The sequence below is a fragment of the Thunnus thynnus genome, chromosome 19 (assembly GCF_963924715.1).
Source record: "Thunnus thynnus chromosome 19, fThuThy2.1, whole genome shotgun sequence".
NCBI classification, from domain to species: Eukaryota; Metazoa; Chordata; class Actinopteri; order Scombriformes; family Scombridae; genus Thunnus; species Thunnus thynnus.
The window spans coordinates 11,617,217-11,630,939 of NC_089535.1; the positions used below are offsets into that span (position 1 = coordinate 11,617,217).

The window sequence follows — 13,723 nt, forward strand, 5'->3', positions numbered from 1 at the left end:
TGAAATGTCATTATAAAATTCCACAACATGTCATTAAAAGAGTACATTTTTTATCACTTTTTTTATATTTGCAGCTGTGCAAATATAGTTATATCTCACTAATCAGAATACAGAACTCATTCCTCCCAATAAAACATAATCACCACACAGAAGGGGAGTTTTCTAGGTGTTATGAAAAGCCTCATTAGATTAAACGAAGATTAAACAAAATGTTTAGAGCAAACAACAGTAGGCTCGGAGCCATCTGTCCACACCCATCCCTCAGCATGTTTTATTATATTTGCAGGATGTGGAATGCTGAACGTGAAACTCTGTGACCTTGTGACGTAAGAAGTGGCCATCTGTAAACAAACTGATGCTGCGTCTACTCCCATGAGGCACTCTAGGGGACCATATCTGATAGGAGATACAGTAACTCTTAAGATTAGGATTGATGAATCTTCACAGAGGAGGCTTCAGCAAGGGAATTAAAATAATCTCAATGGTTCTGCTGTTCTCAGGGCCTTGCAGTCAGAGGTTTTGGACATTTGGTGACTTCTGGACAGATAATGAAATGTTTTAAAGGCCCACGCAGACAAGAGGCAGCTCCCAGTGGACTGAGATAAGGGGAAAAGTCAGATACTTAGAGTACAAGATTTTAGGACTACTACTATTGCTGGATTGCCAAGTAGTAAACACTTTTGTCCCCTTTTTGCTCTGTAGTTATGGCTCTTAGTAAATATTATCTATGTTGTCCAAATTCTTGTGTGTGGCTGTGGAATTATGAATGAAAAGCAGGAGTAGATACACAAAAATGATATCCCTGAGTGACCGAATTCTAAAGCAGAGACGGCCGTTTGATTGATTGATTGATTTATTGATTGGGACAGTGTGCAGTTTTAAACATGAATGATGCACTGCGCCAGAGTTAGCTCAAAGCTAATTTGCATCTGCAGTCCCCCCACAATCAAAACATACAACAGCACAACAACAAACAGTACAAAGCAAAAAACACACAGAGAACACCATACAAAATACAAAATACAAAGCTACACACAGCAGCACATCACATACACCCACAATGTCACTTAGCAATTAATAATGTAAACTTGTCAGACTCGGTGGTTGCACAGTTGATTGGTCTTAAGTAGACTTTTTAATTTGGCCTTGACCTCTCAATTTCACATCTTTTAAATGTTTTTTTTTTTTAAAGTAACAGATGTCAATGTGTGATATCACACATATGAGGAAGGTTTTGTACGGCTCACACACTAAAAAAAGAAGAGGCTCTTTAGATGCAAATAGAAGAAATGTAGCTAACATCTAAACATTTTTAAAAAACAATGTGAAAAAATATAGACTTTTTGCCCATAAGACCATCTTCTGTACAAGTAAAAATGATGAATAAAAACCTATAACCTAAATTAAATGAATATAAGTCAGCTGCAATGTTTTTAGGTAAGATGTGAGAGCTATTTAACATTCATTAGTAAGACTGTTGATGGCATGAGGGAGCTGTTGTTGGTCAAGATCACCCCTACGATGTTTTATACGTCACTGCTTGTCTCATTTTGTCTCCTCAAGCTCAAGAGAGACAGGAAAATGCAGTAGGAAGGTTGCATATCCTCTTAACTTGCTGACAGTTGTTTAGAAAGACCCAGGCAAAGACACACATACTGCCTGTAAGTGTAAACACTCATTATGTCTTATTTTATTTATTCATTTTCAGACTGAACTGAAAAATCCAATTGACCCTGACTTTCATTAACTGCAAACAACTCTAAACCTCTACATATTCCAATACTATGGTACATTAATTATTGATAAGAAGAACTATAACAGCAGTGTAATGGTTCTGTTTTTTGTTTGATTTATTTTGCCTTCATTCACAGTCTGTTTTTTTTTACTACTGCAATTATTCAAACTTCCCCCAGGGATCAAAAAAGTAGAATTTTTCTTGGCAATACAGTTATATTGCCTACTTCCACAGGAGAGATCATATCTCATCTCTGTCATTGGTGCAATATCGCTCTCTGGTGGTGATTTCTAAACCTTAAAGAGGAGCAAATCAACACCCTTGTTAATAGCTGTTAATCTTTAAAGGTGTGCAGACACATTAATACTCATCCCTTTAATATATTGTTTGAATTTTTTTTTTTGTATTATGGTGTATGACACTCTGATAGTAGCCTTTGATTAAGATTGTGTGTGTGTGTGAGCTATAAAATTTTGATTGTTGATTAATCCAAATAGAAAGACATTCACCTAAATTACTGGGAGAAAACTGGAGTTAATACTCATATTTAAGCCTTTGTCTTTTGTCAGTTATCTTAACATATCTTTAAAATATTGTATGATACAATGTCAGTAAGGAGCCACTAGAGGTCCATGTGTCACACAAAAAAAAGCCAACAAATCTGAGAAAGGGATAAAAGAAAAGCAGTTGAAAATGATATATAGGTATATGGATTTCAAAAACTAATTCTGCCATGTTAGTGTATTATTTATGATTGAGTTATTATTACTTAACCTTACTAATGATTAGAATTTAGAGCTAATGATTAGAAAGATTTTTTTTCAAGTGTGCAAACTTATGAACAAAACACAGTTATTAATATAAAAACTGCTAAAAAAAAAAAACAACGTTTTTATCGCAGCAGTTTGAAAAAGTAGATGAACCTCAACAGCTTCACCATTAATGCTGCCTGCTGCCTGAAGGTTCATACCTCCTACACAACTGATGCTCTCCTTCAATAAAACTGCCTAAAGTATGCCGATCTCTGTTATTTTATGTTAAAGTAGTCCTCGAGCACTGCAAATGTTTCTCATGATATATTGAACCAACACTGTAAATTCCGCTCTACTGACGGCATGCAGCCTTGTGTGACGACTTTATTGCCTTGTTGCACTGTAAAGTCCTATTTTCTTTGTGTCATGTGCACGACACCCCACATTTGGTACATATCTGACTTGACATTTGGTTATCAAGTGATTCTGGTTAATTTAACTTAAATATAAAATTAGCATCAGGCATACAATGTACACCAAATCAATAATGCAATGCAGGCTTCTTTTTTTTTTTGTACAGTTGACAGTGACAATTCAAGTAAAAAACAAAGTAATGTATGTACATAACTAGGTTCACATCCATAGATATTTCATTATTCACTAATGAATATAAGAAATTGAGCAGTTAACTGTTATAACATGTTTAGAAATAATATTTTAGTTATGTCAGTATTTGCTTGACACTACTTTCTGAAGATTGAATCCTATCAGAGTCAGACATTGTAATTTTCCTCATGCTGACATGACCACAAGACATGATGTTTTACACACATCATAGTGTCATTTTCCATCAGATTGTTGTTGGCTCAGTATATTATCTGGTTTTCTATGTAGCGTAAATAGCAGGAGGAGGTGGTAAAAAAGAAATGTTTTTTATGAGGAAACAGGAAAAAAGGACATCACAGAAAGTAAGAAGGACTTTTAATGCTTCAACGCAGTAAATCATGATCAAAATGCGCTGTAACTAATCATCTGATAGGAAAACACACTTAAAGTAGTGCACTTACTTGAACAGACTTTCTGACAGTTGGATTTATCTGTTGCCCGGCGACTAAAACATTACTACTCTCTGTAAGTCTGAGGTGTGACAATAAATCTGATAATAAACACATGTTCCTGCTGACGTCACATTGTCAAAAAAAAGACAATCCTTGCAGGGGTCAACAATCTGTCAGGTCGCCAAGGTCAAGTCCCCAGACGCTCGTTTCAACTACTGACAGTTTACTGCGAGATGTTTGTGACAACCATTAAAAAGAAAGGAAAAAAAAGGATATAAAAAAAGAAGAGGAAACCCTGGAATGAAGGAGCCACAGCGTTCATTAATCAGACTTGGTCCATTAGTTGAACAGTGACGTGACAGCGTGTGAGCTACTGTGTTTGTTGTTACTGTTCTTAAGCTTCAGCTTTGATATCTGTTATCAATGTAATCAATCACATCGCTTAATTTCCTCTCTCGCAGTGTTTGTGTCTTGTCTCCAATAAGCCTTGTCATTCTGCAGCTACAATAAACAACCTGTTGAGGCAGGGCCAAACTGTAAATACCAGAACATCTATTTGCAGTAAATCAGTGTTATTTACTACTCCGTTCACGCACCTTTGTTTCTGCAGAGGCGGCAGTGACGTGTTCAGGGAGTCAGATAAAGGGTATTTCTCACCAACGCTTTCCTGTTATTTTCCAGGGTCCTTTGTTTGGTTGCGAGGCCTCGGCCTGTCGGTTCTCAGGGGAACGAGAGGAACCTTCGAGTCTGAGTACTCATACAGAGACTGCTCCCATACCTGTCTGTATCACTGTGTGTGTGCATGTGTGTGTCACCTTGTCCTTGGATTGAGGAGATACATGACTGCTGTGAATTTGGGGAAGTTTATCCTTTATGCGTTTTATTGATATCACACATAACTGTGAAGATCAGGAAACTGTGAATTTCCCTACGTGTTAATATGCATGAATGCTCAGGTTTGAATTTAGAATTATAGTAACAAGAAACACTAAAATGAGAAGAATATAAATACTTAAATTAACTGAATTACGAGTGCAGATTTTGTAGTTTTAGAGCGAAAAGGGCGTTGTCTTCCTTCTAACATTTATATTTGTAATTCTTTATTTTCACCTTTTTTACTGAAGACTTAAACATAGCATGTGGATTAAAGAATAAAATTTTTTGTCACGCATATTTATTTGATTTATAAGCAAATTCAAGTTTCCCTATTTTAAAATATGTTTCAGGAGCAGCTTGTTTGTTGATAGGTGTTTAAGCGTTTAAAGGAATAACTGAACAAAGTGGATAATAGGATTGTAACTCCCGACAAGAGGACGGGGGCCTTGCAGCTTTGTGTCACTTATAAATTCCAGGGCTTTCGAAATGTCACTTGAAAAAATCCTTTGCTTTTGAATTCCTGTCTTGGGCAGACACAACAACAACAGGAAGAAGGGCCATTTTCACAGGTGTCAGGAAGCACAGGAAATAAACAAGCTGAATACTGGAAAACATTTTTTTTTTACCAGTAAGAGTCAGAGGTGAGGCTAATAAGAGATATTTTTAGCTCGGACAGGATTATTTTGCAATTGTGACCAAGATCTTTGATATAATTTGGAACTTTAATACCGCCTGATGACGTATTACGGATGACTGGAGAGAAATAGCATCTCTAATCAAGGAGTCACTTATCATGCTGGATTACAACTGATTTGAAGTTTCAATCTGGCCTTTAAAAAGTTGAAGTCACAAAGACAAAAAACATTTTATCTGCTTTTGGTGTTCAACTCAACAACCACCTTTATTATGGAACAATACGCATGTGAGTACATTTTAAATGTGCACCGCAAAATAACTTTGTGGAGTGCGTTCATGTAATTTATCACGAATGAGAAAAAAATCAGATGTTCACAACTCTTGCTAAAATTATCTGTGATTTTATATTCATTGTAATACAATATGATTTCCTAATTAACACTTTTAAATCCAAATAAAAACTATTTGTTCTGAAATTCAATGACGGCTAGTCAGGGCTAAAGAATCAGAGTATTTGAGGACTTCTATAAATTAATTTTTCTGGGAAGGTGGCATACTTTATGCCAACTTTTATTAAGTTAAGTGTTAGTAAATGTACAATTGAATATTGACATGCCACACACTTACCAGACAATATGAAGACACTTAGTCTGCCCACTCAGGAAAAGGATTTATTTCGGTTCTACAAGCTGAAATTCTCAGTGGGGCTGAGGGAAGAGTTGAAAAACTTGAATGTTTTCCTGCAAGCAAGGAAATTGTTTTATATGTATTTCAGAAGAAAGATCTTAAGCAACGTCTAAAAAATGAGATCTGCGGGACTTCGTAATCCGCGTGGACTAATGTGAGTCTCGTCTGCAACTGCTGTATTTCAATACAGCTTTACAGGCAAAGCTGAGCTGAGAAGCTTCTCCTTAGCTGCATAGACCGAGAAACTTTACTTCTTGAAATCCTCTCCCACCACTGGTACTGTCTGTCTTTGCTCTTCAGTTCTACTTGAGTTATTAGTAGTAAAAATATTTTTCCATGACTAAGAAATGCTGTCTGCATGGGAACAAAGAATATTTTGCCATTTGTGGAAGCAAAGAAAGTGGGACGTTCCACGATTTGAGAGTCAAGGGTGCCTGAAAAAGTCTCAGAACTAACAACCGCTTCTGCTCCTGTGTTTGGGTATACCATTTCATATCATCATGGGAAACAAGGCTCCGTCAAGAATTCCTTCTACCCAAAAGACATACTTCTCTCCAGACTTCTTAGCATTTTTACACTGCTCAGAGGACATTTTTCATCCTACCATAAATAACTACTGGGACTTCTCTCATGTCATCTTGAGAATATCAAACTCTTATTCAGAATTTAATTTACCGCAGTTTCTGTGCCAACAAAACAAGGGACAACACCAAACATGATGTAACATAATGAAATATAAAAAACAAAATGCTTAGGAGACAGCTGCCTCAACCGTCACTTTACGACTTCACTCACCTGGTGCACGAGTTTAGTTCTCCACTAATTATGACACATTATTGTAGATCATATTAATTTCTGCATGCTGCTTTAACAGAGAGAGAAGTCTCTCCAGCATTCATATAAACAGACCTTTACAGTAGATGATGGAGAGCAAAACCAGGCACATGAAATGCTGTAATTTGCCAATCAATACTGATAGTACGCTGAGCATAAGGAAAAAGATTCTAAAGCCTTAAAAATGACCTCTTTTTTTTTGGTGAAACTCAGGTAAACGTTCATCACCTGGATAATAAAATCCCCACAGTGGAGAGTGGTGATGGTGACATCATGCTATTGTGGTGCTTCTCAGCTGTCACTGAGATAATCTGAGAACAACGCAGAAGACATGAACACAAGCTCAGATTCATGTAAGATCTTCAACCTGACAGTAAATTAGAACACGCAACCAAGACGTGGCTGCTGAACGGCTATTCTTCTCTAAATGCTTTTGTCATTCCCTCCCAACAGGAGCCCAAGTTTGAACTGAAAATGCAGTATTGAATAAATAGTTGTAAGAAAACGTACTTTTTAAAATCAGTTAAGCCAATGAAAACTCATATTTACATTTGCCAATGCAATTTACTTTGCATTTTCATAACTGATCATTTGATCATTATTTGTCTTTTACGTTTGGTGATAGTGTGTTATATATTTTTTATTTTAAGCACTTTAAGCTACACAGAGAGCTTCAATCACATGAATGGATTGCGCCTCTATTACGCTTATTTAAATAGTTATTAATAACTGTGTATTAAAAACTACATTTTTTTGTCTTGGCTTTATAGAAGATACAATTGCTGTAGCAAATGATACATAGTTATAGTTAAACTCAATTATTAGAAAAGTACAATGAAATGCAATGAAAATCATACAACAATAGTCAGTGATAACTTTGGTTTAATTGTAAGAGCATTCTTTACATTGGCTGGTGTCATATACATGATGTTTTCCACGTCTGATTTTCATATATACAGTACAAATAAAATATCATTCTGGAGAATTTCAAAATATTGAATGGACTACAATGAAAAATCAATGAAAAATATTGCTGCATCCTACATGAAAATAAATGCATAAAGTTCTTTCTCATGACATTTACTCTCATTTTCTAATCAATAATGTATGAAGGCACACTAAATGAGAGAATCAGTCCACACTGAAGCTAATAGGACCAGACAACAGGATCAGTTTTTATTAATTTACTCTACAAAAAAAAAAGATAAAGAAGAGAAATTTAAGAGAATAACATAGTCTGCATATTTTATTAGTAAAGATGATGATGTCCAGACAAATGAGGGACCAGGCAAATCAAATAAAACTTCCAAATGCTATAAAAAAGTCTGTATCTTTTAACATAATAAAATATATCTTTCACTTCATTTATAAGTTAATGCTACATTTACACTGAATAGATTCAGTCTGTTTGTCAGCACTTGTCAGCGAGGGTTGAGTCGCTTCGGAGCAGTGGATCTGTCCGTTTGTTGGTCTCTGTTCTGGGCATTGCTGACTTCTCCTGAGCCCACTTCTCCCCCTGGAAACATGCACAGGTGAAAGAATTCATTCATCTTTCAGTTTTGAGAAAAAGCAGTCATGTGCAATCTCACAAATGACTACAACTTCAACAACTCCATGAGAATTCACTATTTGAACATTCTTTTAAAGCAGTATGAATAGCCTTAATTGAAATAAAATCTAATTACAGTTGTTTACCTGCTGGCGGATCAGTCTTGTGCTTGCTGGCAATTTTGGCGAAGAATTTGAGGGTGAGACAAGCTCCATTCTCCCTGTCACATATGCCACCTTTGCAGTTGCACGTCTTGCGGCACTCAATCCCATAGGTTCCATACAGACAGTCTGTGAAGAAACAAAAAACATTATTTTAGAGAAGGTTACAAATCATGCATAGGAAAAGGTTAGTTTGCCTGACTGGATTTAATATTGACCCCTATTCTGTCATGTTGTACACTCATATTCACAGTTAATCATCATAATTAATCAATAGACAAAAAAAAAAAAACTTCAAGTGGATAGTTGCAGCAGCATTGATGTTTCAATGTCTTAACTCAAAGCTTAAGATTATAGAAAGATAATGGGCTAATCATCAAGTTAAATAACCAGTTTATATTTGAAGCAAGGCTGCTAGGATCTGCACATGTGACTCTATGATATGGCAATGGTGCTATTTAATGTGATAATCCATAAAATACAGCCTAAAAGAGTGTAATAACATAATGAGATACTGCATTTGGTGCAACAGAGCATCACTGAATTCAAAATGCTGCATGCAAAAAAAGCATACTAGGCAGCAAAATTGTAAAATATTGATTATACCTCTGCAAATCCCATATTCGTCTCCATAATCGTCCTCATCCTTGTAGAACTCGCAGAATAATCCCGGTCCGCACTTCACCCCGTGCATCCCCGACACCGTGCGGTAACAGTGCTCCCCTCTGCCGGCTGCACAGACCTGGCAACAGCCGCAGTCATCCAGGACCGTGCGTGTGCACCGCTGCGTCCCGCCGCACAGCTCCGTGTTGCATCTGTCCGGGCAGTTCACCGCGTACTTGACATTGGCGCTCCAAGCCACAGCATCACGCACTATGAGTGAAGACAACACTGTGATGAGGAGAAAAGACATCACTGGATGCAAGGAGAGAGTCCGGGAGACCTGCTGGAAAGAAAGGCTGCTGTCTTCTCAGGGAAGAGACAGAGAAGCGGAGCGCCTCTGGGTGACTTGAGTGGAGTGACCTGCGGTTCATCAGGTTGTATGGTTATCAGCATTGAACAACTTTGTTTTGCACATGGCTTGCCCCCTCGTCAATTTCCTCATTCCGGTGTTGTCGTCCTTTTTGCCAGCCAGTCCCCTTTTTAGAAATCCGGCTTGGAAGTGGGATTAACTCTGGACCGCCATCCAGGAATTGAAATTCGTGTGACCTGATGTCATAAGTTATCTTTGCTTTGTTTTTGTGTGAGTGACGGAACCCCCAAACCTCCCATTGCATCAGGTCTGTCGTGACTGGCTCTGGCTGTGAAGAATTCAATTATATGTCAGGAATCTCACAACAGCCCATGATGGGAACATTGACAGTATTTAAAGGTCTTAAAGTAAATCTGTAAGTTCAATGAAAGAATCTTTTAACATCTCATTTTCTTTCTCATTTTCAAAGATTGTGTAAATTAAAATTAAACTGTGAAAAAAAACCTCCCACTATAACTTATGCTACACAGTGTAACACAAGTGAGAATCATTAGTCTAACGTGAAATTATGGACTACATGGGCAGAAACTTGCAGGTTATTTTAACCAGATTTACAATGATTTACTAAACTACTAAACTAGTTATTTATCATCAGCATATTATCATTCTCATGTAAAGCGAGAAAAAGACAAATAACTAACAAAAATGAAACATACAATCAAATATGAAATGTAAAACAGCTATGAAATTCACTTTTTACCTTTAGGACGTGTTAACGTTTAAGAGTCTGATCTATGTATGTTTGACTGTCTTGTAGTGGGAGAGTGAAATGAAGTGTTTTTATTTAGTTACTATTTTTATGGGTTAATCGTAGGTCAAGGGGACATATAATGCTCATCAACAAGGTTATTAGGGAATAAAAGAAGGGACAATCATATCATCATCATAAGATCTGTAACCGTCACTGTGCCTATGCAAGAAAGTGACAAGAATGATGATAATTTCAACAACGTGGAGACATATAGGCCTAGTTTCATACACAAGTGTGAAGGTTAATGGAGACCCAACAGCTTCCAGGTGGGCCACAGAAGTATTTTAAGTAGCCTATTATTATACATTATGCAAAACAAAGAGAGGAACAGGCTCCACTTGATGCCCTTGTACTGTATTCAGTCTCTTGAAATCCGTTAGGCAGGTGCAAAAGTGCACTGAATTTACATACGCTGTTAGGTGAGCATTTACAAATTTCCTTCTTACGTTTTCCTGCTGTTTAAATTATTAGAAACAGTCCACACGTAGATGTGTTTGGCTCTGCCCTACTCAGCATATGTGCATTAACCAGGTGTCTGGTATCAGTCGTTATTATGACGTTTATCACTGTTTCTATAAAAATAAAACTGCACTGAATTTGTTTTTATCAAGTTATCTGCTTTGGGCTTCAAAAATAGTTGTTCAAGCCCTGATTTTATGTATGGCTGCATCCAGCCTAATGATTATTTTCATTATTATTGATTATTATAAATCTGCTGATTGTTTTCTCCATTAGTCGATTAATTGTTTAGAATTTGAAATGTTAAAGAAAACAGTGGAAAGATACTTTCAGTTTCTCAGAGATGATGTCTTCAAATTACTTCTTTTTGTCTAACAGTCTAAAATGTCAAATGAAAAGGATAAAACAACAAACTGTCACACAAATATTTGGCATTTTTTCTTGAAAAATGACCAAAACGATTAATCGATTATCAAAATAGTTGGCGAATAATTTTCGACTAATTGATTAATCGACTATTGTTGCAGCTCTAGATTTATCCGCAGGATTCATTGGTGTAAAAAGCAGCAAATTTTTTGCTTTTAGATGTTTTATTACAGAGTGTATGAAACCCATGACCAAAATAGTAATTTATTCTGTCATTGCGTTACTTATGGATCGACTTATAGTGAAAATTAATTATTCCTCTTTTTTGCTGGGGACACCCTGGTACCCAGCAGGGGCCACTGGCCTAGAAGAGGAACAACATCTTGATGATGATGATGATGATGATGATGATGATGATGATGATGATGATGATGTTAGTCCGCGCTCCGAGACACAAGGTGGCGGTAAGTCCTCCGACACTAGTTGCCCTCAGCGGCTGAAACAGCAGCAGACGAAGAAGAAGAGGGAAAGAGGAGAAGGTTGATATGATATTCGCGTCCAAGGGAGACCTCACTGGGACGGGACAGGTAACGCAAACCATTTAACGGCGGGGGTTTACAGTCAAGGTAACTTACATGTCTGCTGTCTGTTGTATTTAATTTGTTTTAAAAAAAAATAATTCCCGGGCTAACAAATTGATAAGACATTAACGAGCCCCTGGCGGTGTTTTGCTGGGAGCTGTCAGCCAACAAGCGGAGGGGCTTGGCCGGGTTTGACAGCCATGGAGCAGACTAGCAACTGCACTGCAGCCAGCCAACGTTAGCTCAGCTGTCACCGCAGATGCAGAATAATGTTACCGGTGTTTTGCGAAAGACACCGGGCGTTTCAAATCTACACATTTCCCTGTTTTTTGTCGCTACAGTGCAACAATAAGCTAAGTAAGCGGTACCGTTAAGAGATGAAGAGCAGAGATGAAGGCTACAAAATGTTGACAGACGCTTTAAACTGAGCCCGGCTGGGGTAACGTCGTTCATTGTGAATTAATTAAATTATCCTGTCGGCTAACGTCATTAGCATCGATGCCCAAACTCAATGCATAACTTCTAATAACATGACATTTTAGATCGCTGTCTGTATTCCCAAGCTGTTTCCCTGCAGCTTTAGATAATGTGTTTGCTGTCACATATTCTGCATGTGCTTTATTTATTATTAACAGACATCCATGCATCCATTGTCTAAATGCTTATTGTGGTCAGTGTTGTCCTGGCAACAGTGAAGCCCCAATTAACGGTCCCTTGCCCCAGCAGGTTCCTCCACCTGATTCTGGATGACTCTCAAGTCCCATTAGGTCAGAAAGGAAATGTAATACTGTGTCGTCTGTCTGGGGTCTAGACACTAAGGGGTCTCCTCCCCTCAGTGCCCCGAAAGTCACTGAAGCGAGGTGGCTGATGTACCAGGTCCCATATCCACCCTTACTGGCCTCCTTCAGTGTAAAGGTGGATGGATTTGATACACAGATCCTACCAAATCACTGAGTTTCTCACTCTCTGGCAGATTGAGGCCAGCTGCAGAAGAGTTTAATCTTGCCCACATATTGTGTATCCTCATTATTTGAGTAACCAAAACCAGTCGGCTCCCCATTACCTTTCACAGTGTGGTTGTCTTCTTAGTCTTCCTTATAATATAAATTACTATCAATCAAAAATCAATGTTATTTAACATCAAAAGGCACCAAAAAACCCCCCAAAATAGTTACAACCAAAGAAAAATCAATACAGAAGTATTTGTGCCAAAAACACATGCCTATGTAGAATTCATCAGTATTTGTTTTAGTAGCTTTGTGAGTAATAATCTGTTTTTAATCAATTGTTATTTACAGGCAGCTGACCCCAGGCAGAAGAATATCTATAGAAAACACTTTTTAATCGTACTGATTGTGGACGTGGAACAACCAAATGTCGCTGACGTGTATTACATTTTTAACTAAAGCCAATGTATACTAATGTTTCAGAAAAGAAATGCGATGTAGTTCATGACCCCAGGTGAGGGTTGTAATTTGTGCTCTCCTCCGTCTCATTGCAAATTGAATATCTTTCAGATTGTTGGTTGGACACAGCAAGCAATGTGAAGATGTGTCCTTGGGGTTTGGGGAATTGTGATGGGCATTTCTCACTTTTGTCCCAACATTTTATAGACTTCAAGGATTCATTGATAAAGAAAATAACTGCAGCTTTAGCTAAGGTTTCAGATTTTCAAATTGAGAGATTATCTCTTTAGAGTAGCTAATCTGTCTCTTCAACCAGCCAGCAGTACCGTGTAGTAACTTTTGCCCTCATTTCAGAAAAGAAGACAGGAATATCTGACATTCAGATGTTGACATAGCTTTATAAAGTGTGACCTAGTTTCACAGCCACCCCCCTTAATGTAACTGACATTTACTTTTCCTTTGTTCTTGCCGCATGTATTCAGAGCCAGTTACTGATATGGATTTTTTTTTAAAGGCATACTATGCAGGATTTGCTGGTTGCCGTTTGTAAACACACCATTCAAAGTTGGCCTCTCATCCTTGGCTCAATGACACCAGAGCAAGTTGAGAAAGAGAGAGAGAAAGAGAGCTGAGGTGGTCGAGCGAGCTAGAGAGTGAATGAAGAGAGCGAGCGACGTTAGCGAGAACAAAGCGGTGAGTCAGATAAATAGAATATTATTTTCTGATTGTTTCACAGCGGTTATGTGCTAAAGCACAAAAAAACATTCCCACACCTCCGCACAGCCCTGCAGGAAGTTGCCACATTGCCAGATTTTGTGTGAATTCAGTTGAAGCGCAGG

General features: G+C 37.7%; 2 protein-coding genes across 10 annotated transcripts in view; one reads left to right on the forward strand and one right to left on the reverse strand.

Moving 5' to 3' along the window:
- Positions 1–7,442: 7,442 nt before the first annotated feature.
- esm1 (endothelial cell-specific molecule 1) lies at positions 7,443–9,511 on the reverse strand. Its single transcript, XM_067573984.1, has 3 exons — positions 8,895–9,511; positions 8,274–8,417; positions 7,443–8,094 (listed from the first exon to the last, which is right to left on the reverse strand). The coding sequence occupies exons 1-3, from the start codon at positions 9,199–9,201 to the stop codon at positions 8,000–8,002; spliced, it is 546 nt and encodes a 181-aa protein (XP_067430085.1). The 5' UTR covers positions 9,202–9,511; the 3' UTR covers positions 7,443–7,999.
- Positions 9,512–11,400: 1,889 nt separating this feature from the next.
- Positions 11,401–13,723, forward strand: part of LOC137171239 (probable E3 ubiquitin-protein ligase HERC1) — a 42,767-nt gene continuing 40,444 nt past the window's right edge. For 7 of the 9 annotated variants that reach the window (XM_067575115.1, XM_067575116.1, XM_067575117.1 and 4 more), the window contains exon 1: positions 11,402–11,523. The gene's annotated coding sequence lies outside the window, so the exon portion shown is untranslated. Of the gene's footprint in view, positions 11,524–13,398; positions 13,578–13,723 lie in introns of all 9 variants that reach the window. The other 2 variants (XM_067575110.1, XM_067575111.1) reach the window with 2 other exon arrangements.